General features: G+C 39.9%; 1 protein-coding gene across 2 annotated transcripts; it reads left to right on the forward strand.

The window, feature by feature from the left end:
• Positions 1–893: 893 nt before the first annotated feature.
• On the forward strand, positions 894–21484 carry LOC137125736 (LHFPL tetraspan subfamily member 3 protein-like). 2 transcript variants are annotated; one of them, XR_010914188.1, is made up of 5 exons: positions 894–2111; positions 17940–18176; positions 18376–18428; positions 19441–19469; positions 19936–21484. XR_010914188.1 is itself a non-coding variant. In XM_067501650.1 (4 exons), exons 1-3 carry the CDS (start codon positions 1685–1687, stop codon positions 19455–19457), a joined length of 681 nt encoding a protein of 226 aa, XP_067357751.1. In that variant the 5' UTR covers positions 904–1684; the 3' UTR covers positions 19458–19469; positions 19936–21481. The 2 variants fall into 2 exon arrangements, 1 of the variants encoding a protein (XP_067357751.1); XM_067501650.1 differs by lacking the exon at positions 18376–18428 and having other exon boundaries at positions 904–2111; positions 19936–21481.
• Positions 21485–22072: the final 588 nt, after the last annotated feature.

Consider the following 22072-nt stretch of genomic DNA (forward strand, 5'->3'; position numbering starts at 1 on the left):
CGAACTAAAAACTGTTAACAGATCTCACTGGATTGCCGATATTGTTATGACATTTATACCCATGGTGGGTGAACTGTATTCCTACAATGTGTGAAGTTCTGAGTGGAAGCGTCTGTATCTTATATTGATGTAGTCATATAAAATCTTTCAAACATATCAAACCATATAATCTTTTGCTTTATTTTACTGTATAATCTGATATGCTCAATATTCCTCCATTGAAATCATTAAACGGTAATGTAATGAATCTGACCTAAATACAGATATCTGGATTACAGTCTGTTCATATGTCTGTGTGTATTGATTTTTTTTTTCTAATGCACATAACTGGCCACCTGTTTGAAAGGGTATTTAATTTATTGTAAGAAACCAAACTGACTCCAATCCATCATTGCATTTCAAAATGGGTCTTTAAGTCAAATACCTGACCCTTTAATCCACGAACACAGTTCAGTGTGTGCTTGATAATGTATTAAGGTCATAATCAAGGCAAAGCTCCACAGGTGGAAAATTAATATTAGTTTGAATCGTTCACTTTACTCTACGCATTACTTCAAGCCATAGGGTTGGACCCGGAAAATATGTCAGAAGGGGCATTATTTAAAAAAAAAAAAAAATAAATTAAAAATTAAAAAAATATTTTTAAAAAATGTTTCCCTTGGGAAAACAGAGCTCATTGATTCGCATCCTTTTTAAGCAAAGACAGAACTTCTGCTGCCCATCGTGGTTGCTACCATCCAGTGTATTTACCCCATGTATTTGTGCAGTTTTATTTAGTGTTACGTAACCTGGCGGCGCTTTATGAAGCCTGTTGGCTCCGCCTTCAACACGACAGGTAGATCTGATATGGGGATGATGGGGGGGAAAACCCAACGCTTCACAACCGTCTAGAAAATGTTGATAATGTGCGCCTATTGATTAAAATCGCCCTGATTCCCCGTCAGCTCAGAGGACGTTGACGCAGCGTTATCCAGAAGGTGTATGTCACTGTTGGCACAAAGATGCGCATCACGGGCTGCATCTGCGTCTACCGTCTGCGCCCCTCCCTCTCTGACTCCCAGCATCGCTGGCAGCCAGCCGATACTGTCATAAACCGGGGCATAAATTCACGTTTAACGATCCTGAGAAGGCTTGTCGTCGGTTTTCTGGGTTGTATTATAGCAGGCTGCCTGTAATGTGTAATCTTGGATGCGAGTTCCTTCAGAGACACTATACAAGCTGCCTGCTGTAGGCGGTTGCTGTTTGCGTTTGAGCTGGTAAAGACACATGCGCGTTTTATGTTGTCTGGCTAAATTCACTGTGGGCAAAAGCTTTCTTTTACCAGCAGGACGTTTTCCAAGGGCATCGGTGAGCGACATAGTGCGGCAGCGATGTGCACGCCCGACGGCTAGACGGAGCAGCTGGGGGCTCGCCTATTTCTGCTAGCGGTTGAGTTTTGTGAGTTATCGGTCACATCTAGGGTTCGAGCTCTTCACTGCTTGCTTCACTGCCTGGCTTTAGGATGCGACGTCATGAGTTGATCGCGCCTGACAGATGCAGCTGTGTTGCAGTTGCACAGGCATAGATTCTCCGCTTGTTCTCGCTGTTTCGGGGGGATGATTCTGAAAACGCTGCTCGTGTGCTAAATGTTTAGTCCTCGCGTTGTGCGTCAATTTTGTTAATTTAGTCTTCTGGTTTGCATAAAATGATACCTGGATCTGCCGCATCAATGCTACCATCTGCAGAAGCTGCGAAACTGTACCAGACTAATTACGTCCGCAACTCCCGTGTCATCGGACTTTTATGGGCTATCTTCACTATTCTGTTCGGCATTGTTAACGTGACAATCTTCTCACAGCCCTATTGGATTGGAGATGGCGTGGATACGCCGCAGGCCGGATACTTCGGCCTTTTTCACTATTGTGTTGGAGACGGACTGTCCAGAGAGCTGGCCTGCCAGGGCAGCTTTACTGAGTTCTCTGCTATCCCCTCCGGTGCGTTCAAGGCCGCCTCCTTCTTCATTGGAATGTCCATGATGCTGGTTGTCACCTGCATCGGCTGCTTCAGTCTCTTCTTCCTTCTCAGCACCTCCACCGTGTACAAGATCTGTGGCTGGATGCAAGCAGCATCAGGTAAGTGCCTTTTAGTAGAGTACATGTAATGTAGGCTGCAGGAGCATCAAAAGGAGCTGAAAGGATTGGTTGGTTATTGCCAATGCTTCCACACAATGCAGGGAGAGCACGTATAAGAGGAATAATAATAATTTGCTAACTTTTCCATTGTTACCCCTTTAGCGTCTCGGTTATTGTGGACAGTATTCTAAATAAAAAAATCAGATTTTGCCCAGTACTGAATATTTCTGTTTGGGGGTCCCTGACATGATTGTCATGATTATCAGTTTAAACCCCTAAACTCTTAAACAGCGGGGTGGTTTGACTTTGATTATTTGATTAGATCAATTAGTTGTCAGTGTGAGCAGCCAAAGTGAAGATAAGCAAACAGTGTCCAACATCTATCTCTGCAGGAGCTGTCAGCCAACAATGGTGAACAGACAGTGCTGTCCATGGTACTGAAGTGACACTGAGGCGGTGACAAATATTGGCTTTACTGTCCTAGTCTTTAGTGTAACATACCAGTCATTTTTTTACAGAGTCAATCCACAGAATGAACCCGCCATACTTTATGACATTAACACCTTTAATCAAAGTTTATGTTGGTGGTAGAGTCACGCTTTTAATAAACCGCTAACAAATACTGAGTTTTAAAATTGTATTTTCCCAAACCTGTTTACAATATGCAAACACATAAGTTTATGTTAAGGGCAATACAGTATATATTTCATAAAGTTACAATTTACCCAAAAGGTATTTAATCTGTCTTTTCTGGTTAATGCAGATTTGAAAGCTACTACTGTAATATTATCTGTCTGTCCTCAGCCAACAGGTCTGTATGTTTGTTTAAGACTTAAAATTGTTAAGAGTTGTTTAAATGTTGCAGAGGTCAGTGGTTCAACTACTGCAGCATTGTGGGTTTATCCTATTCATTATGAGCAAAGATCTCCATCATTTGAAAAGAGTCCAATGGTTGTGAAACATCAGACTGCTCAGCTGCATCAGTTGCTGAAGCAGCTGGATTGCTGTTTATAACAAAACATAAATGAGGGGGATTATTAGGAAAAACTCCAGCTCAGTGTGTTACGTTGGGCTAAATTAACGAAATAAGCCTGTCTAATGAGGACACCGATGGGCTTTGTGCTTCTGCAGCTAAGACATGAAAGAGAAAGCCAAGAGGAAGGACCCTGACCACAGCAAGCTGGCAAAGAGATGCTTAATGAGCAAGCCTGGCTGCTTAGCACTGTCAAACGTCATTACACTTAGCTGAAGGTTAAACCCACACTGCCTTCACTTAGTAGCCCTGTGGAGGACAGGTGGCCCACTAGCATCTGTAATGAGCACCATACTGTCAGCTAATGTTTTGATAGGGAGGTAAAAAGTTATCACTATAATGGTAATAAATGGCAGGCCAGTGTGTGTGTTTGTGTGTGTGTGCACATACAAGAAAAATCAAAACTGGGACTGAGCAGTAATAGCCTTAATTTCTTTTGTGCTGTCTTTTCCTTTATCAACTATTTTATCTTCTTGGCCACTCAAAGTATGTCCCATCATATGCCAATACAGGAAACTGAAACTAAAGCTGTGGGTCACACAGTAGGCCAGTGATAGCTTGTTGTCACTCGTCTCTGCTGCTAGAATGGTCCAAGGACATGAATGACACAGTCAGTATTTAGAGCGCTGCTCTCTGCTCCGTGACACCTATCTTCCTCACTGCTACAGTAATTATCATCAAGCTTTTTTGTTTTAGCACTCAATATCAATCAGTGCTAATTCTTTCATATTGATATGTGTTGGCCAAGTATGTGTAATTTAAGTCATATACCGAAGGCCACTTTTGCAGCAGCTTTCACAAATCCCCACTGGGCTAAGGTTCGAAAGCTAAGGATAAGCACTTATAACAACATACAGTAGTACAAAGGCCCACTGTTGCATGGAGGTCCTGTCCATTGAATCAGAGCATGCACACATCACTAGCCATCATCTTGAAGAGAGTCCAGGTAGATGCTGAATGTTTGATGAGGAAGGACACATTAAAACTCTCAAACGTCTACCTCAGCCATATGAAGTTGAGTGCAGACCAGCCCCTTCCCTAAATGGACTGGTATCGCTTTTTTTACCGTAATGCAGAGCTATTTCCATCTGTGCATCTGTTCAGGTCCGTGGAATGCAGATGTTTTTTTCCGCTGAGCAGAGCACAGAACGATACCTGATGCACACAAGCCCCTTTGCCTTATCTCTTTCCATTACCTTTACACTATTTCACCCTTCTTTGGGCTTTTTTCACGTACTCATTTTGAACTCACCATATTTCCAGATTAACTCTTTTCATTACCTTTGCTTAATTTATCTCCCCTCTACTTTCCCATTCCTTTCTCCTTATAACCTTGTTTCAGTCAGTACTGTACCATATGAGCTGTCCATTTATGTATGAGATGTGCAGCTTTCCTGTCTTGTAACCAAAGTCCTTTAGGGGTCTGCACACCAATTAACTAAGAAGTCTTTGAGGTCAATAATAATTACTTCACTAATTTATACTGTGCCACGTCAGCTGGAATTTCAGGAATTTTTTTCTTCTCAAAAAAGATAGACACTAGTGATACTGGTGAATAAGAAAGACGGGCTTTTCAGAGACAGTGTAGAGATAGAGAATTGTTTTAATATCTTCTTTGTATTTATTTTATTCTTCACGCTGTTCAATTAGTGTGGGCTTCAGGTGTTTTCAGTAAAGTAATTACCAAAGAAAAGATTTGCTTTTGAATTAATAGGCAATCCAAGTAACATCCAAGAACACTGCCTGCTTCTCCTTTGATGTCTTAAGTAGGAAATACTTCAGGGATATCTTGTCACATTCTGCACAAGTCTGTGTGTACTGCAGTGCTTCTTGTTAAGTAGACCTAAAAATATGAAATCTATGAGCTACATTTGTCATTTTTTCCTCATAGACCAGCAAGGCTGTGCATATCCCACTCGGTTCACATAAAAGGTGAAAGTTAGTTTAGCTTAGTTTATGTCAGTTTTTGAATGATTGTGGAATCAGCAGCATTAACCTGTTTGGTTAGATTATCATTTGGAAAACCTCACTGTCTTAGCTGTTGGCACATCATTTTAATTTATGAAAGTAGCGGCTTTACATATAACCAAATTAACTCTTCACCTAGCAGTCAACTTCCTTATTAATCATTGTGGTTATTATTTTCTCAAGGAACCAACAAAAACTAGTAATGATGTTTTGTCCACGGGCAGCACAGTGGTGGAGTGCTTAGCACTGTCAGCAGACAGATCTCCAGCTGGCTGCAGACTATCTGTGTGTTCTCCGTTCAGGTATTCTGCATCGCTCCCACAGTCCAAATACATGCATGTTAGGTTAATGGGTGACTCTAAACAGCGTGTGGATGGGAATTGTTCCCTGTCTGTGTATGTCTCTCTGTAGACCTGTAACCTGTCCAGGGTGTATCCCTCCTCTTGCTCACTGACAGCTGGGATAGGCTTTAGACCCCACTTTGACCCTGAACAGATGATGGTTATGTCGAACCAACAAATTACAAAGCTACAATATGCAACTTTCTGGTAACAAGCTGGTTGTAGAACCAAACTTAGTCCACCCAGTGCGTCAACTACTGATGCTGTGTCAAAGCTCGTGGCATCTGTTAGATATGTATCCACAGTGTACACATTCATGTTTGCATCTGATGCACAGAGTTTGGCGTTGTCTGGTTGGTTAGAAGGATGAGCCTTGTTTAAAAGCTGGTAGAAGTGTGGCTGTCAGTACTGCTCTGTGACCTCACATCTCCAAACTATGATATATTATAGAGCATGAAATTAGTTGCTTAATGTAGCTTAACATACAACTTAGACATTGCTATTCTATCAATCAACTAACTAAATGGTTTAAATTCTAAATCAAATTACATCACAAGTCACTGTTAGATCACTAATCAGTCTTGAGAGACTTTAAACTGGATGCATGCACAAAGAAATTTGTAACTGCAAAATGCAAAATTAATAGCTTTTCTTAACTGTTCTTAATTAATAACTGTTCTTTGTGTGTACTAAGTGCTTAAACCAGCATGCTGCCACAAAAAATAAAGCCTTCAAGAATAGAGCCTAACTGAAAACTGACTTTAGATAAAGGCAGCTAAGAGGGATCAATGCATCACAATTTTAAACCTTTGTTGTTTGACAGAAGCAATAGTGAAATAAGAGATGACAAAAAGAATAGGTAAGATAAATCTTGATACAACTGCATGAGGCTTGATGGTTAAAAGAAAGAAACAGTAGAGACAGAAGGCAGAAAATAAATCAGATACATGCAACAGAAGACATTCTCATCCCTTGGGTCACGTCTCTCCATCTCTCTCTTTGTGTATCATTATCTGTTTTCTACGTGGCTGGCTTTCACTGCCGTGCTCCATTAGCTCTATTGAGAGGCTCGTTCTGAAAGGAGCATTAAAGCCTAGTTGAATGCAGAGGTGGAAAGTGTTGGAGCTTGGCATGAGAGCAGCTGTTGCAGAGCAGACCTGTGTGCTTCAGCTCTCCAGAGTTAATGCTTTTGTCCGGATACCTTTCGGGCCTTTAAGAGCAGATTAATGCCTGACTGAGAAAAAGACAGACTCGTTTGCCTGTTTATTTGTGTGGGTTTTGCATGTATCACATGGCAACATTCATTTCATTTGCTAGACAGTAATAGATGCACATTCTTGTCTATATCCATCCATCATCTGTAACTGCTTATCCTGTTTAGGGTCAGTGGGGGCTAGAGTGTATTCCAGCTTTCACAGGGTGACACCCCATCACCATGGACAGGTGGCCAGTTTATTTCATAGCCAACAAAGAGAAACACACAGACAGACAACCACTCACATTCACACCTATGGGCAATTTAGAGTCACCAAGTAACCGAACATGCATATTTTTGGACCGTATGAGGGAACAGGAGTACTCAGAGGAAACCCACACGGTAAAAAAAAAAAATACTAAATTATTGTTTAGGGTAGTTGTATTAAAAACTCTGTAAGATAACAGATGTTTTCTATAAATTAACAAACCAACTTTTATTTTAAGTACTATGCTAATATTTACAAATTACATTTATTTTTCATTTTTGTACTGAAAAATTACTGTATTATTTAAACAGTATTTATTTCACTTTTTTAGAATAAAATGTAATTTATGTGAAATTACAATAATTATCTGTAATTTAATATGTAGGTCATTAAATAAAAGTTTATCTCCATACAATCAAGTTAAGATTTCTTTTTTGTAATTTTAAGTTAAACAAGTTATATTTTACCATAAAAATATATATTGTTAGTATATATTTAAAATTTATGATTTTATATTTGTGTACTTTTACATTCTGGATGTGTACTTGCAATTCTTTCATCACTTTAATCATGAATCTAATTGTAATGTCACTTCGATATCAATCCAGCCATTTTCTTTTGGGCCTATATGAACTATGTCATAGGGATCTGTATGCAGATTTTTCTCCTTATCTGTTCTGTAGTAGCAGTGACTGTTGGAGATTCTAATTGATTGATTGGTCCATCTCCACTGCTGCCCCATGTTGATTTCACCCTGATTGGTTACTTTGGCTGTCGTCCAGGAAACTGGCCAATGAAAGCTTTCTGCGTTTCTCAGTCAAGTTTGAAAATAAGTCTGTTAAAGTGGGTTCGCTACGAGGGACATTCACGCTCCTACTCGGTTGGTAGTAGGATTATTTAACATCTGCCTGCCAAACGATTTTTTGGAGCAAGTCCTAGTCGTGGGATGTCAACGAAGAAAAAAAATGTGGAATGTGGTCAGAGGAAGTTGACTAAAGCCACTGGTTATTGAGATGAGAAGACAGAGGAGCCTTGAGAAAATTGAAAAAGCTACCCCGGACAGGAATGGCCATTAAGATTTTACCATCAGATAATGGACATATGGCACCCTGCAGAAGGTAAATACGTTTGTGTGCGTTTATATACCTAAATATATACATACATCTATTTCTCACAGTACTCTTAAAGCTTGTGTTATGAGAATCTACTGTTAATTAGTGTATATATACAATGTTGTATTTTATTTAAGACTTGTACACTAATTCTACAAAAATTGAATCATTAAATATTGTTTTAAGTTAACATGTCAACATTGTGTATTAAGTTAACTCTGGCATAATTTCAATCTGTTTTCTTCCAAAAAATAAAATACATCTTCAATAATGTGTTAACACTTTATTGAGGGTGTTTGAGCAGAATAATATGGGAAAAACCTGTAAAATAAGCGTTTTGCTACTGTGCTGTCAGCGACACAAACCTGCACCTTCCTAGCTGTTAGGCAGCAGCTCTAACCAGTCCACCACCTACATGCTAATAAATAATCATTTCTGTCCAGGGTATCATGAACTTTTTTGGCCGCATGAATCTTTGATTATAAATACCTTCCTCAAGTTGCCCATCCCAGCAGAGCAATAAAGTAGGAAGTACATTTCTATTTAAATGCACTGCAATGGAAGAAGAAAGTGAAATTATCATATTTTACCTCTCAGCAAATTAGAAGCGACCTCCTGCAACTTAACTGCATGTCACATTGAGTTTAAGTGAGGAAACTTGAGAACTTTCACACATAGTGGCATCACTAGTGTGTTTACCCAGTCAATGTTTTACTGCCTTGTCCCCTCCGGTGGATTATTCATACACAGGTCAGTGCACCACAGTCTGCTCTGACATTGCAAAGCGGGGGATCAAGGTTACTGAGTTTTTACAAAATGCTCAAACATCTTCAGTAGTATTAGTTAACACTGCACTAATCAACACTTTGATATTGTCATTACAAACTGTGAAATGCATGGATAGTGATGAACCCACAGAATATTATCCACCAGCTGAAACTACAGTTTTGGTCAACATTCACTGCTATTATCAGCACAGGATTATGATTGAACAATCAAATCAGCTCAATGGACAACACTGCCTCGCACCGTAATCCACAAATGAAACCTTCACAGCAGGAAGCTCAACATCCAAAGGAGAGATGTTGATGATCACTAGAGTACAAACTCATTGTCCCAAAGAACGAGTCTGTTGCAGCCTCTCCCTGTGAGTCTTCACATTTTCCCTTGTATCACAAAGTGAGGAACAATCAGTTTTGCTTTCTCTCTCATGTCTGCACATCATTCAGCATTAACACCATTCAACCCCTTCTTTTTTGTAATTAACAAACACACACACTAACACACACACACACAGGCATGTGACCCATGTTTTTGTAGCCAGTGGGAGGCATTAGGGAACTATTATCCCAGCATGTGTGTACTGAACATTTGTTTTTGGTAATGGAACATACAATGGCCAGGCTGTTTTCAACTCAGTGTCGTCTTTAAATGTTTGAACTTGAGTAGTTTTGTTTATGCATTTGTTGCTTTAATGGATATTTGTGGATGCAGAACAGTGGGTTTAATTTAAAAACCCTAAGGCCAGGTTTTAGACTTTAAAGCAAACAGATCAATGCTGATTAATAAGGCCACATTTTGTGAGTTTGTGTCTAGTGCTGTGGGATACAGACTCTAAATGCCAGCCAAGTCATCATCATAACTCCTCTGCATTATCCTGTAGCCTTGCAACATGTCAATTATAGATTTGCCAGAGTTAATCTATGGGATCTCAGAAATGGCTTAGCTGAGGTCAGAGCTCAGGCAGGAGAGGCTACTGATTTATTCCATGGACGGAAGGACGAGGTGGGAGAGCAAGGACACTGTGACCCATGAAAAACTACCATTATTCTCAACCTCACATGACAATAATAGCAGAAACATTTGAGTTTGATGTTTGTACATATCGCAGAGACAGGCCATATAACCTCAAATAATCTACTTACTTTAAGTGCAACTTTGATGTACTTTATGTTGCTTTACGCTTCTACACTACTGCATGTCCATGAAAAATATTGTGCTTTCAGCTGTAGTTACTTTACAGAATAGGATTTTCATACAAAATGCAGCTTGTCTATGAAATACAATGCATTATCTGTAAAATTGTCATATTAGGGTGTGCTTCACTTTGACTCACTGCAACATCACTACCTGCATGTGAATATAAAAATGATTATTATGCAATAATACAGTATAATTGTAGAAAGGCCATTGCACATAATGAGTTCTTTTAGAGCATTTTAAGTACATTTTATTGCTAATCCTTCTATAAAGTGGGGTATTTCTACTTATACGACAGTAATCTCAACACTTCTTTTGCCAATGCATATGCAAAACGCAGTGCAGTTCATTAATTGTTTCACTTTGGGCTTAAATAATCCAGGTCAGTCTTGCCCTCAAGCATATTGTGTTATAAAATGGTAGCTGCAGAAAGCATTCATCAAATATTGTATTTTTAATTTTATTTAACATTTAATTGTCTATTTTCACAACAAATGCAATTATAGCTCTAACATCATTATTTGGTGCTCAGTCTACCCTGGGCAAATTCTCCTTATGTTGACTCAGCACATTCTTGCCTATAAGATGTAGCTATTTGCCTCTGTTGTCTCTAAACCAGTGGCCCAGTCCGAATTTTCAAAGAGAATTCAGATGTCTCCTTTAAACCCCATTGCCCTTGCCAATCTCACAGGCCTGTTACATAAGCCCTCCGCCACAGCCTGATTCCCTCTGTTCACTGCAGTTTGTACTGCACTCCTCCATTAAACCCTCCACCCCTCCCTGTTCCTTCTACCTCTGCATCCCAGTGTTTCGCTCCAGTGTCAGTGTGTGTAGTCACTCAATAGACAAATTTCAGAGCATACAATATCCTCTTACTGTACAGTATGTCCTGCTTTACCTATATGAATTCAAAGATCTCTCTCCATTTTAACCCCAACTTCCATCAATGTGTAATACTGACACCATTTGATGTTTTGTATGGATACTAAAAGTATATGCCCTGCCTATTTATACAGTACAGCATTTAGACAATTGTAGGCAGGTAAAAAAGCTTTTTAAAATGACGCCATTAACCCCCTGTTGGTCTCTCAAAATACACTAGATAGACGATAGCAAAAGCATTTCTCTGCAGCCTTTTATAGTTGAAACTACATTGTAGGTGCAACAAATTTAGTTTGCGCAATGCAGTCCAGTTGCTAGTTTAGTTGATTGGCTTAGTGAATTATTTGGATCATTTGTGGGTGGTGATAAAGACATTAAATGCTTTTTAGATTATAGTCAAAATGACACATCTGAAGATCCACTTCTAGCTTTGTTCCCTTCAGAATAGAACATGGCTTCCTGCCTTATTTACAGCATTGCAAGATGGTTAAAAGTTTTGCAGGATGTGTTCTGGCAGAGAAGAGAGATGATTCGATGAAATAAGCCATTTCCTGCTCTTTCTAATCCCTTGAATTGAATTGATAGGTGAGCTGTAGGCATTTTGTGCCCATTGTGCAGAAAATTACTGAAGATGTTGACAGAGTGGGTTACAGAGGATGCCTGGGAGCTCCTTGCTTCCTTCTAGCAACCACTGAGTTTTGCCAACACACTGAAAAAGAAATAGATTTGGACTCTAGACAGCTCCTCTCAAGAATCATGTTCTTCATCTTCCTAGGGAGAAAGTTGGACACTGTTTTCAAAGTTTCTTTTGCTCCAATTCCCGATGTATCCTTGACACTTTGGAGATATTTTTTTAAAAGACTTCAGTGTCTTAAATTAGTGTCCAGCCAGCTGTCTAGAAGTATGTTAATGCCCCATGTTCTGTAACACTGAAACTCCAAAACTCCAAATCATGTGTATTTTTACTCTTATACATAACAGTCACAATACCACAATAAACTGCTTCTTTTTCGCACATTTATAACTGTTGATCCTTTTTCTCCTTTCAACTAATAAACCTGGACCATGAAGCAGACCTAATAAGTGGTGACACATTTTCACACTCCATTTAATCCCACTATATAGATCACACACTCTAATTACCTAATTTATCTGGATGCAATTATTGCATATCATTGGTATATTCTGAGCCATCTTTCTTGGGTACTCCTCTTTGAAGCAACTAAAGTCTTAATTGTCCATTGTGAGGAGGGAGGTGATGCTGCCCACACTTCATTAGAGTCGGAACCGGTTATGTGAAAGACTGGATTAATCAGACCCGTTCTTAACCCTCATCATTTGGCTACACAAAGTTCAGCACAATGGAGGAGTGGTTAGTGCTGCCAGCTCACAGCTAAAATGTCTGAATCCAGGCTGTGGGGAGTTTGTATGTACTGTTTGTGTGGGTCCAGGTGTTCAGATTTTTTTCTCACAGTCCAAACACAGCTGGCAAACTCGTCTGGATTTTCCTTCATCATTCAGTGACAGACCCCCATGACCTTTTACAGGTTTAATGGATTGGCTATTAGATGTATGGAAGTTTACAGATACAGTCTAAAGGTAAAGATTTTTCTTACTCACCATACAGACGCGAAAACATACATTGAATCGATACTATTTGCATTAGGTGACTTCTCAGTGAGCAGCCTGGATCAGACCACTCTTGTTTTCCAAAAACTATTGAATATAATTCAGTTATCCTTTGAGCGCCTGGTGGCTCAGTGGTAGAGGATCAGGTTGGGATGCAGAAATCACGGGCTTGAATCCCACCTCACTGGGTGTGGCCCCCCGCAGCAACCAAGGGCAACCCGGATGACGGTCCCGAGCCTGTATAAAATGGGAGGGTTGCGGCAGGTAGGGCATCCGGTGTAAAACCTCATGCCAAACATGACCACACACTCTGCTGTGGCGACCTCTGAAGGGACAAGCCAAAAGCTGTTTTTGTGACCAAAGCTATCCTTTAAGTGATGAAAATGATATTTGGAAGGCCAACAAAGACCTGGCCGGACATGATTATTGAAAACTACATAGATTTCTGGTGTCACTCTGTCGAATTTTGGTGCGTGAATGAAAGGGAACTTGCAATGCTTTGTTTTTCTTTGACTTAGTACTAATCAACTTACCAGTTCTTAGTTCACTATAAAGCACTTTTCCAGACATCTCACCAAACTGACGGTGTGAATCTATGCACGTACTGCATAGTCATTGTTTTTCCTGATCACTTAATGCCTCCAAAAATGGACATGTGAGCAGGCCATCATTTGAAAACTCTCCTGCTGGTGCATGCAAGTGCTTGCCAGAAAAAGCAATGTAGAAAAGTAAAGCAAATGCAGTCTCTTGTCAAATGCTTAAAAACATAGATTCAATTGTGTGCTCCTTAAAACTTCGTGCTATTTCTACCACTCCCACCTCTCTCCCACAATGTGTTGGCCTTGGGCTGCTTGTCTCCAAGCTTCAGCAACGTGAGTCATCCGAGCACCCAGCCACACTGTCGCACTGTGCCTCAGCTCTGGCAGAAGTCTCAATCTGCCTGGAGCTCAATGCTGAGAACAGCAACGTAGACAACAAGCATCAGGGATGAACCATGTCTTTAGGGGTAGTAGATCCCGTGATTGCTTGTTACAATAAATGAGTAGCCCCTAAAGCCTTTCTCAAAACGCTGGTGCCAATTTTTTATTTTTCGGCTCACTTTTAGGTTTTTATAAATGCCATTTTGCCAGCAACGGGTTCATTTATTGACAATGTTGTCAGTTCAGTAAACACACTCATTTCTGTCAATGGAAATGTGTGTTTGTTGTAGAACTGGATCCATATGTAGCGTAACATGGCACAGTTGGGGGTGTGCGTATGCATAATTCAGTTTATCATAGCTATTTAAATGAGGAGAGGAGATACTGGAATCCACAAAGGACTGTGGGAGAAAAATGTTAATGCCTTACATGGCTGATTAGATGTGCTGCAGATGTGTAAGTGATGAAAAGAGCATTGGATACAAAAAACTGTGTTTTTCCATCTACCACCAATTACAATGACGAAACAGTGAAAGCACACACCGACGTGCAATTTCATAAATGGCCTTCAGTCAAATACGAAGTAGATAATATGTAATTTGTTCTTTTTTGTATGCAAACCAGATACTGTACAGAAATCCTGTGGAGCTGCTTGGAAGTCACACTGGACCACCCATCATACTGAACTGCATACACCACTTGCAAAGGATACAGAGATTATAAGAGGAAATGGGATTCTGGGATTTAGTCATCTCTTTGGGAAAATGAGCCAATGTGCTTCTGACAAATTTGTTGCCATCGTACCACTCTGTACCATCTGCCGATCTGCCCCCAGACTTTTCTGTTGCGCTGTTCGCACCTAATCTGCCCTACCTAGAATCTCTTACATAAGCTGCTGTTCGCCAATAAGCATTTCTCAGTCTAGTTTTCCACTTGCATGGCAGGAAGAGAAAGTTACAACAAAGAAGAGGTGTGTGTGTGTGCGTTCTTGATAAAGACAGAAACAAATAAGTGCTGAGAATAGCTCCGCCCGGGGGGCTCCAGCATATGGTAGCCAATGCTCATGACGTTCGTGTGGTGCTGGCTACCACACACGGGGCTCCAGCACAGCATCCTGCACGGTAGCTGTCTCTCACCACTTCCCCTGTCTTTCGCTATATCTCTATATCTCGGTCCCAAACCGCTTTATAATCTGTCTCTCCTCTCTCTGTGCCTGCCTATCTGCTGCTCTCCAGAGGAGAAAAAAGAGAAAAGGGCAAAGCTGAAAGGGGAGGATAATGCTGTCAGTTAAACTCCTGTCTCTGCTCTGACTGACAGCTGCATTTTATCAGGTGCGCTGCTATTTATGTGGCGGAGATTTGGTGTGCACCATTTATTAGTGCAGCATGAAGTTCTGCTCCATAACAGTATGAGTCAGAGATGTCTGGCTGAGAAATACTGAGAAATACTGGATTGGGAGTTATCTGGTATCCTTTTACTTTTTATCCCCTATTATAACACACTGTAATGTAGTTGTGAGCTTATATAAGGGTATTTTACCCAATACCTAGAGATATTAGATAAAAAAAATGTTGCTAAAGATAAGCAGCAAATCCTCCTTGACAATGTGTAACTGTTAGGCTTTTTTCTTTATAAATTAGTTCAATGATTAATTATAAAAAAGTACATTTTCTGCCAATTAACTGATCTGACTGAGCATTTAGGCAGCATTTAATCATGAATATTAAAAACACCTCCAGTATTGGAGATGAGTTGTGATATCAGTTTTAATACTGATCTATACACACAAGTTTCATGGTTTCCCCAGTGACTTTTGATACAGTCTTTCCTTATGCAGGTGGATGTAGCTCTGTGCTGCATCATGCCTTCTTGACTGTGTGGTGTGGTTATGGATTAGTTGAATCCAGGCTCACTGGTACAGTGTATGGAGGGGACATGTGTTTCTCGTCTTACCACATGCTGCTTCTGGAAGCAGGAGGGGCATATGTGGCACTCTCTGTTGGTCTAATCCACTGCACCACTAGATGCTGCACTTTGCTTGCCCTTGCCACTTTGCTTGCCCTTGATGCTACTTGTTGGTGTTCCCCTCTTTCATTTGTCTTCTTCTTGCCCCTGAACACTCAACAGCCTCCTCCCTCTCCTCCTGAATCACACTGTAATATTTATGATGGCATTGAATCGAGCCATAGGGGTAAGAGAGACATCAAAAAGGATTTGGGACCTGTTGTTACCTTTAAAGTAAAGGTATGATGAGGGGGAGAAAGAAGTCATGTGTACTGACACACAGAAAATAAAATTTGTTCTTTCTCTGAATAGTGAGGTATTTTTTGTAAAAATTCACTATTGTCCGGAGGTGAAAAACCAGTACTAAATTTTCAATTCACCAATTCCAATTGACTTCTCAAAGCAGCATCGGTGAAGAAAGCAAAATCATTTTCCAATCAACAAAGTCTGAAATTGGGGCCCTTGCGGCTATAAAATGTACTGATTTCATTTATTTATGGATTTAATTTAAAATAAGTGCATGTACACTAGAAATACACAGTCCACAAGATATTACTGTACGTAAAAAAAATGCTTATTTTTATTTACTGTTGTACCAAGATATATAATCATATGGTTTCCTGGTTTTATCTTAAATAAGTTGAAAAAGAACATTTACAAACGCCATTCTACACTACCTGTTAACAGTTTGCAGATAGCTGGTGAAAATAGTGGGGTGTTTAGCAGCTACACGCAGAGAGTATTTAGAATAAATGATAATGTTCCTCTGTAACTTTTGTGTAGTAAGCAGCTCTTTGTTGAGACAATGACAAAACAATGAAAACATTGTACTCACGACTTTCAATCGCCCAAAGTGGGCAAAAAGTGACATAAGTCCTAGTGAGGTCCTGTCATAGCCTGTCAGTTCGTAATAGACAGAATAACAGGAGCTTTATTGTCATTACTGATCATGTTTTACATTTTGCAATGAAATTTGTTCTCTGCCTTTAACCTGGAGGAGCAGTGGGTACCCAGGAAGTGTCTTGCTCAAGGACACACCTGATGTTTTACTTGTTGAGCCACCAGGCTGCCATAAAACAGCCAAAATGTTGAAGCAACATGACAAACATATTACTTAATGTTTTGTTTAGTTCACGAGGGAGACAGGAAGCATTGGGAAAGATAGAATGTCCTCTATCTGCTCATCTGAGTCTGAGCAGGAACCTGAGTTTTTGCTCTCTGGACCACTGTGTGCATATGAATTTGTTATGACAGCTGGAGCCAAGGGGAAGGTAGAAGCAGAGTCTAGGGGATGATCTGCTCTATTAGATATGCAGTTTGTCTGCAGCGTGTATCGCTATATAATTTCTCTCTTACTCACTTTCTCTCTCTAAAACATCTCTCAACACCCCCTGGTATCTTTCAGGACTATTAAAGACTGCAGCATTACTGTAACAAACTGCAGTGTGTGGGTTCTTCGCGTATGCGTGGGCAGTGTAGTGTGTATGCACATGAGAATAAAGAATAATGTGTTCACTTTTGGGTGTACAACTGTAAATAAGTCAAAAGGAAGCCACAAATTAGTTACATGTAAGTTAAATACAATATATACATTTGTGATAATGCAAACATTTATTGCACATACAAGCAGTAATCTGGGAGGAAAGAATGTGAGGATGTGCTCAGGGGATAAAGCAATGGGGAAATGTTTTATTATTAATGTACAGCGCAGTCTTGATAATTGTGCAGTCAGCTTCTTTTTTCCAGCTTGTCTGTTATTCTACTGCAGCATTACCTCAGAGGATCACCTCATCCACACTGAAGCTGACAGAGATGAGGAGGGGAAAAAATGTTTCCCCCTGGGAAAAAGTGAGAATGAAGAATGGGTATTTAAAAATAAAAATAGGCAGAAATGGCTGTAAGGCTGTGCACCTGTGCTGTTTGGCCTCATCATCGTCTAAAATAAGAATTTATTTGTAACTGAACATGAACAACAGAGAGAGAGAGAGAGAGAGAGAGAGAGAGAGAGAGATCCAAATTAAGGAAGAAAGGTTTGAACTTTCGAACTGAGAGTGAGGAGTTTTACCACTACATAAAGTACAATTGGCAGAGGAAACTTCATCAAATTATGTAACAAACAAATGAACATGAGGAAATTCTCGGCGGTTTCTGAGGAGATTTACCAGGACAGTTATTAGACTATAAACCATTTGCTTCTAATGTGATCGGCAATGTGCGTTTGTTGCTGTTTACTGCTGTTTTTGCTGCTCGTATACACACACTCATTGTGTCTAGATACTTATTTCTCGCCTGAGGGAGGAAATAAAAATCAGTGTAACGGATACACATTAAAGTCTCCAGTGAGAAGAATGCAAGAGTATAGATTTAAAAAAAAAATCATAAAATCATAACTCTTGTTCTTTGTCTACCATTTTCTTCAAAAGAAAATCTTCTCTTTTACTCTTCTAAAGATGCCGCGTGTTCTTACTCATGCTGCTCCTCTCTGCCTCCCCCCAGGTGTCTGTCTGGTGCTGGGTTGTATGATTTATCCTGACGGCTGGGACAGCGACGAAGTCCGGCAGATGTGCGGAGAGCAGACAGACAAATACAGCCTGGGGGCCTGCTCGGTGCGCTGGGCCTACATTTTGGCTATTATGGGCATCCTGGACGCCCTCATACTGTCCTTCCTGGCCTTTGTCCTGGGGAATCGTCAAGATGGGCTTATGTCAGAAGAGCTGCTGGCTGAAAGCAAGGGTGAGAATGTGCTCTCTAATCCGATAAAAATTGATATTATATTGATCCCTTTGAGAAAGTTCCATCTCCACTTGTGTGCATCACCAAAGGTTCTGTTGGAATTGGTTTGGGATTTAGTGTCTTGAGAACGTACACATTCTCTTCTAAATGTAATTGTTTTTGTAAAATGATGAATATTTCTCTATCCCATTTTATACAGTAAATGCAGCTAGAATTGGGCACTGATTCCATAGAACTCCCAGCTACTAACAGGTATTACAGTAGGTTATAAATCTTAGTGTCATTGATGAGGAATTGATCAGGCTTTTAGATGGGTGATACCGGACAAAATGCTCTCAAAGTGCTCTCTTAGTGTAATTTCTGCTACAGTGGGCTGGCAAAAGCATGCACTTAAAATAACTGAGCACACATTAAAGTTGCTTTACCGAGAGACTCTTGATTTATCACTTACCACTAGACTGAAAATAGAAAGTGCGCATTTATTAGAGTAGTGAAGAAGTACATAGTATGGCAAACATTATCTGAGCTGAATTCATAAAATGATCACAGAATTAATTTATGACAAATGAAATTAAATGATGCAGCGTCTTTTTAAAGTACACCTAAAATTGAATATCATTTGTATACAGGCTGATTCTGGATCATGGTACATTGACATGACCATATAGCCATAGAAGACCAACACTCCCTGAATGAAAAGTGAGGGGAAAGAATGTGAAGGAACGGGACATGTTCATGGGGCTTAGGAAGACTGATGTGTGATTCCCCTGTTTAGTGTTTATCAGATGCACATGTACCTTTTTTATGGTGCCATGTTTAATGCTATGCTCATGTAGCTGTTGATATCCTGCAATCAGAAATAGACTATAACAACTCTTAGAGGAGATTCTTCCACCCCAGTGACTTTCAAGTGTCAAGACAAATAGGACACAAGGAGACAGTGTGAAAGATCTATAGGCAAAACATACTGTAGAAGAGATAACATGAATGGGATTATTAGCAGCTTTACCAGTCAATAAATAGCCTCATTGTGTAGCCCATAGATGTATCATGCTTTAGGATGGAGCTCTGGGTCTGTCACTTATGAATAATTCATTAAGTTAAACATTTTTCACCATTCATCCCTGCTGCCATCTGCTGGTGTTTGCGTACAGTACAGTCAGCCATTGTGAAGGACACATGTCTCTGACAGTCTATTAATAACCTGACCTTGATAACCATGTTGTTGCAGATCATAATTTTCTCTGTGGTTCTATTTTTTCAGAGGGAGGCAATGCCTAATCAAATTTATAGGTAAGCAAAATCAAAATGTGCATCGGGGGATATATGTACCACATATGTTGATCTACCAGTGTACAACATTGAGCCAGCTCTCATTATGTACGCCATTGTGCACAATGTCATCGTTATTGAATATATGTCTGTGTCCCTATGAACAGTAAAATCAATTTAATTAAAACATTTAGAGAATAAACAAAAAGTAGCAATGCAACAAAACAATACTACAAAGTTATTCTATTCAATCCTCCCTATTCTTTAAATATCACGAGTAAATGTTCTTGTCCTGCAGAAGCATGTCCCCTCTCATTGCTTTATTACTGTAAGTCATATGTTGTATAGATTAGATTGCTAATAAATGTATTACACCCAACATTCAAGTAAAGGACAAATGCACTTGACGTACGTGTCCTTATGTACAGTGCAATTCCTGACTACTTCAATTTATACAGTGTTTTTTTATTTTATTTCTGTCTTTCAGATTCCTGAATTTCCATGTGTCCATTGTCATAAAGTACCAGTCCCTCAACATCAGCTTAAAGGAGGGAGATAGTCCAGGTCTGCGGAGGAGAGGAATACTACTGTACCAGCCAACCTGCCTTTCACATCTACACCTGCCAAAAAACCCAGTGTAACCTACCGTTCAAGTCCATCCATCCTCTTCCCAGTCCCTCCATCAACCCCAGCACAATAATGGAGCCCAGTGCACTTTTATCCCAGTGTGTCTACAGAGCTTATATTTGCACATCATTGCATAGACCATGGCCGGGGCAGAGACTGTTATTCTATTGAGAGGCGAACTGATCATCCGTAACATTAATACCACGACATTACTGATGGTTTCATTAATTTGATGGACAGGTTCCAGCGTGGGTGTGACAGTGTGCTAGGATGGGGCTGTGTGGCAGCAGATGGCTCAGAGTGCCCACCAAGTTGGTATTAATGTTATGGCTGATTGGTGTATACGGACTACCTACTATCTACCTGAGAAGGGACAGGGTTGACATTGTACACCTGCAGTGTGAGCACAGACACACATACACACATTGCTCTTCACTCATATACACAAACACAAACTCAGTACACAACATACACTCAAACAACACATGAACAAACTGTAATTACATGTATTAAACTATGTTAACACTTTGCCGTGTGTATCACCGTCAGAATGTGTGCCATGTTTTATTTGTGAAAAGAAGAAACTGCTCATTTTCAGATTATATCGGGCTGCTGTAAATCTGTTGTGTTACATATGTAAGGTTTGACAATGAAATGAAAGTTTTAGTTTCTTCTTTGGCTCATTTGCCCTTTTGTTCCTCTTCCTTTACAAGAAAAAGATATTTAAGACTGTTTTTTAAAACTACCATCATCCAAAAGAGAAATATCTTGTATTACAAAATAATAATAAAGATGCTTTAGAAGTTTTAACTAAATCCATTCAATGACCTGCTAGCTAACCTTGCACAGTGCTTCAGTGTGAGAAGAAATCTATTATCTTATAGTCTGTGGTATCTACACTGTGATGGAGCTATTAGGACTGTGCTGCAGGACTCCTAGCTTCTGTGTGAGGGTGCCTGTGTGTGTGTGTGTGTGTGTGTGTGAGTGTGTGTAAGGAGGTCAGTGGGTGTATTTGAGTGAGTGTGAGTGTCAGTTCAAATGTGTTGCGTGCAATAGTTTGTCAGGCTAGTGAACCAATATGCCAGCCTCACACACCATTGTGCTGTTGTGTACCTCAGTCTGACTGTCGCTGTCTTTGTCTCCAGCTTTCTCTTTACGTTTCTCTCTCTTTGACTCCCTTTTTTCCTTTTGTTTTGTTGGGACATACAGGGTAGCATAACTGCGCTGGAGTATCATGTAAAATGACTGGTGTGCCTGAGGATTGAAAATGGATTAGTAGGGCCTGTCCCAGCCTCACCTGTGGATATGTTTCTGTGTAAATAGATATTCTATAGATACCAAACAAATAGAAAATATAGAAAAGAAGGTCAACTTACAGTCAATTTAAGAGATTCCTTTAAGAGTATATGAACACTTAATAAAGGTTTTCACTGTAAAACATTGGGTTTTTTTTTTTTTTCACTTTGAAGACACTGTTTAAAAAGGGCTAAAACATGGCTGCTCGATGGGACATTTGACAATTTGGGCTGATTTTTAGAAAGCTAAAAAGTGGTACTTCCTGGCCACTGTGGCGCATGAAATGCAGCGGTCGTCCACTAATCCCACAGTTGTTGGTTTGATCTCCGGCTCCTCCGGTCACATATCGAAGTATCCAAGCAATGTGAGTGACTGTCCCAGCTCCCCCATCTGTGTGTGACTGTGTGTGTGATTGTGAGTGCGAATGGGTGAATAAGAGCAGTGCAACGCTCTTTAATTACCAATAGGTAGAAAAGTGCTATATAAGTGCAGACCATTTACCATTTGTTTGAGTAGACGTACAATGGAAAACTATTGTATGTTGTAACCAATTTCAACTATTGGTCACAATCCAAGGAGTCAATTTTCCATAAACATGAGTAGAATTCAGCCAAATTTAGAGGCCATATTTGAACAATTATCTTGTATAGAAAATAGCTCATTTTAAATGTGACAGCTCTCCAAGAATTGATAAAACTATC

This window comes from Channa argus, chromosome 4 (genome assembly GCF_033026475.1).
Source record: "Channa argus isolate prfri chromosome 4, Channa argus male v1.0, whole genome shotgun sequence".
NCBI lineage: Eukaryota > Metazoa > Chordata > Actinopteri > Anabantiformes > Channidae > Channa > Channa argus.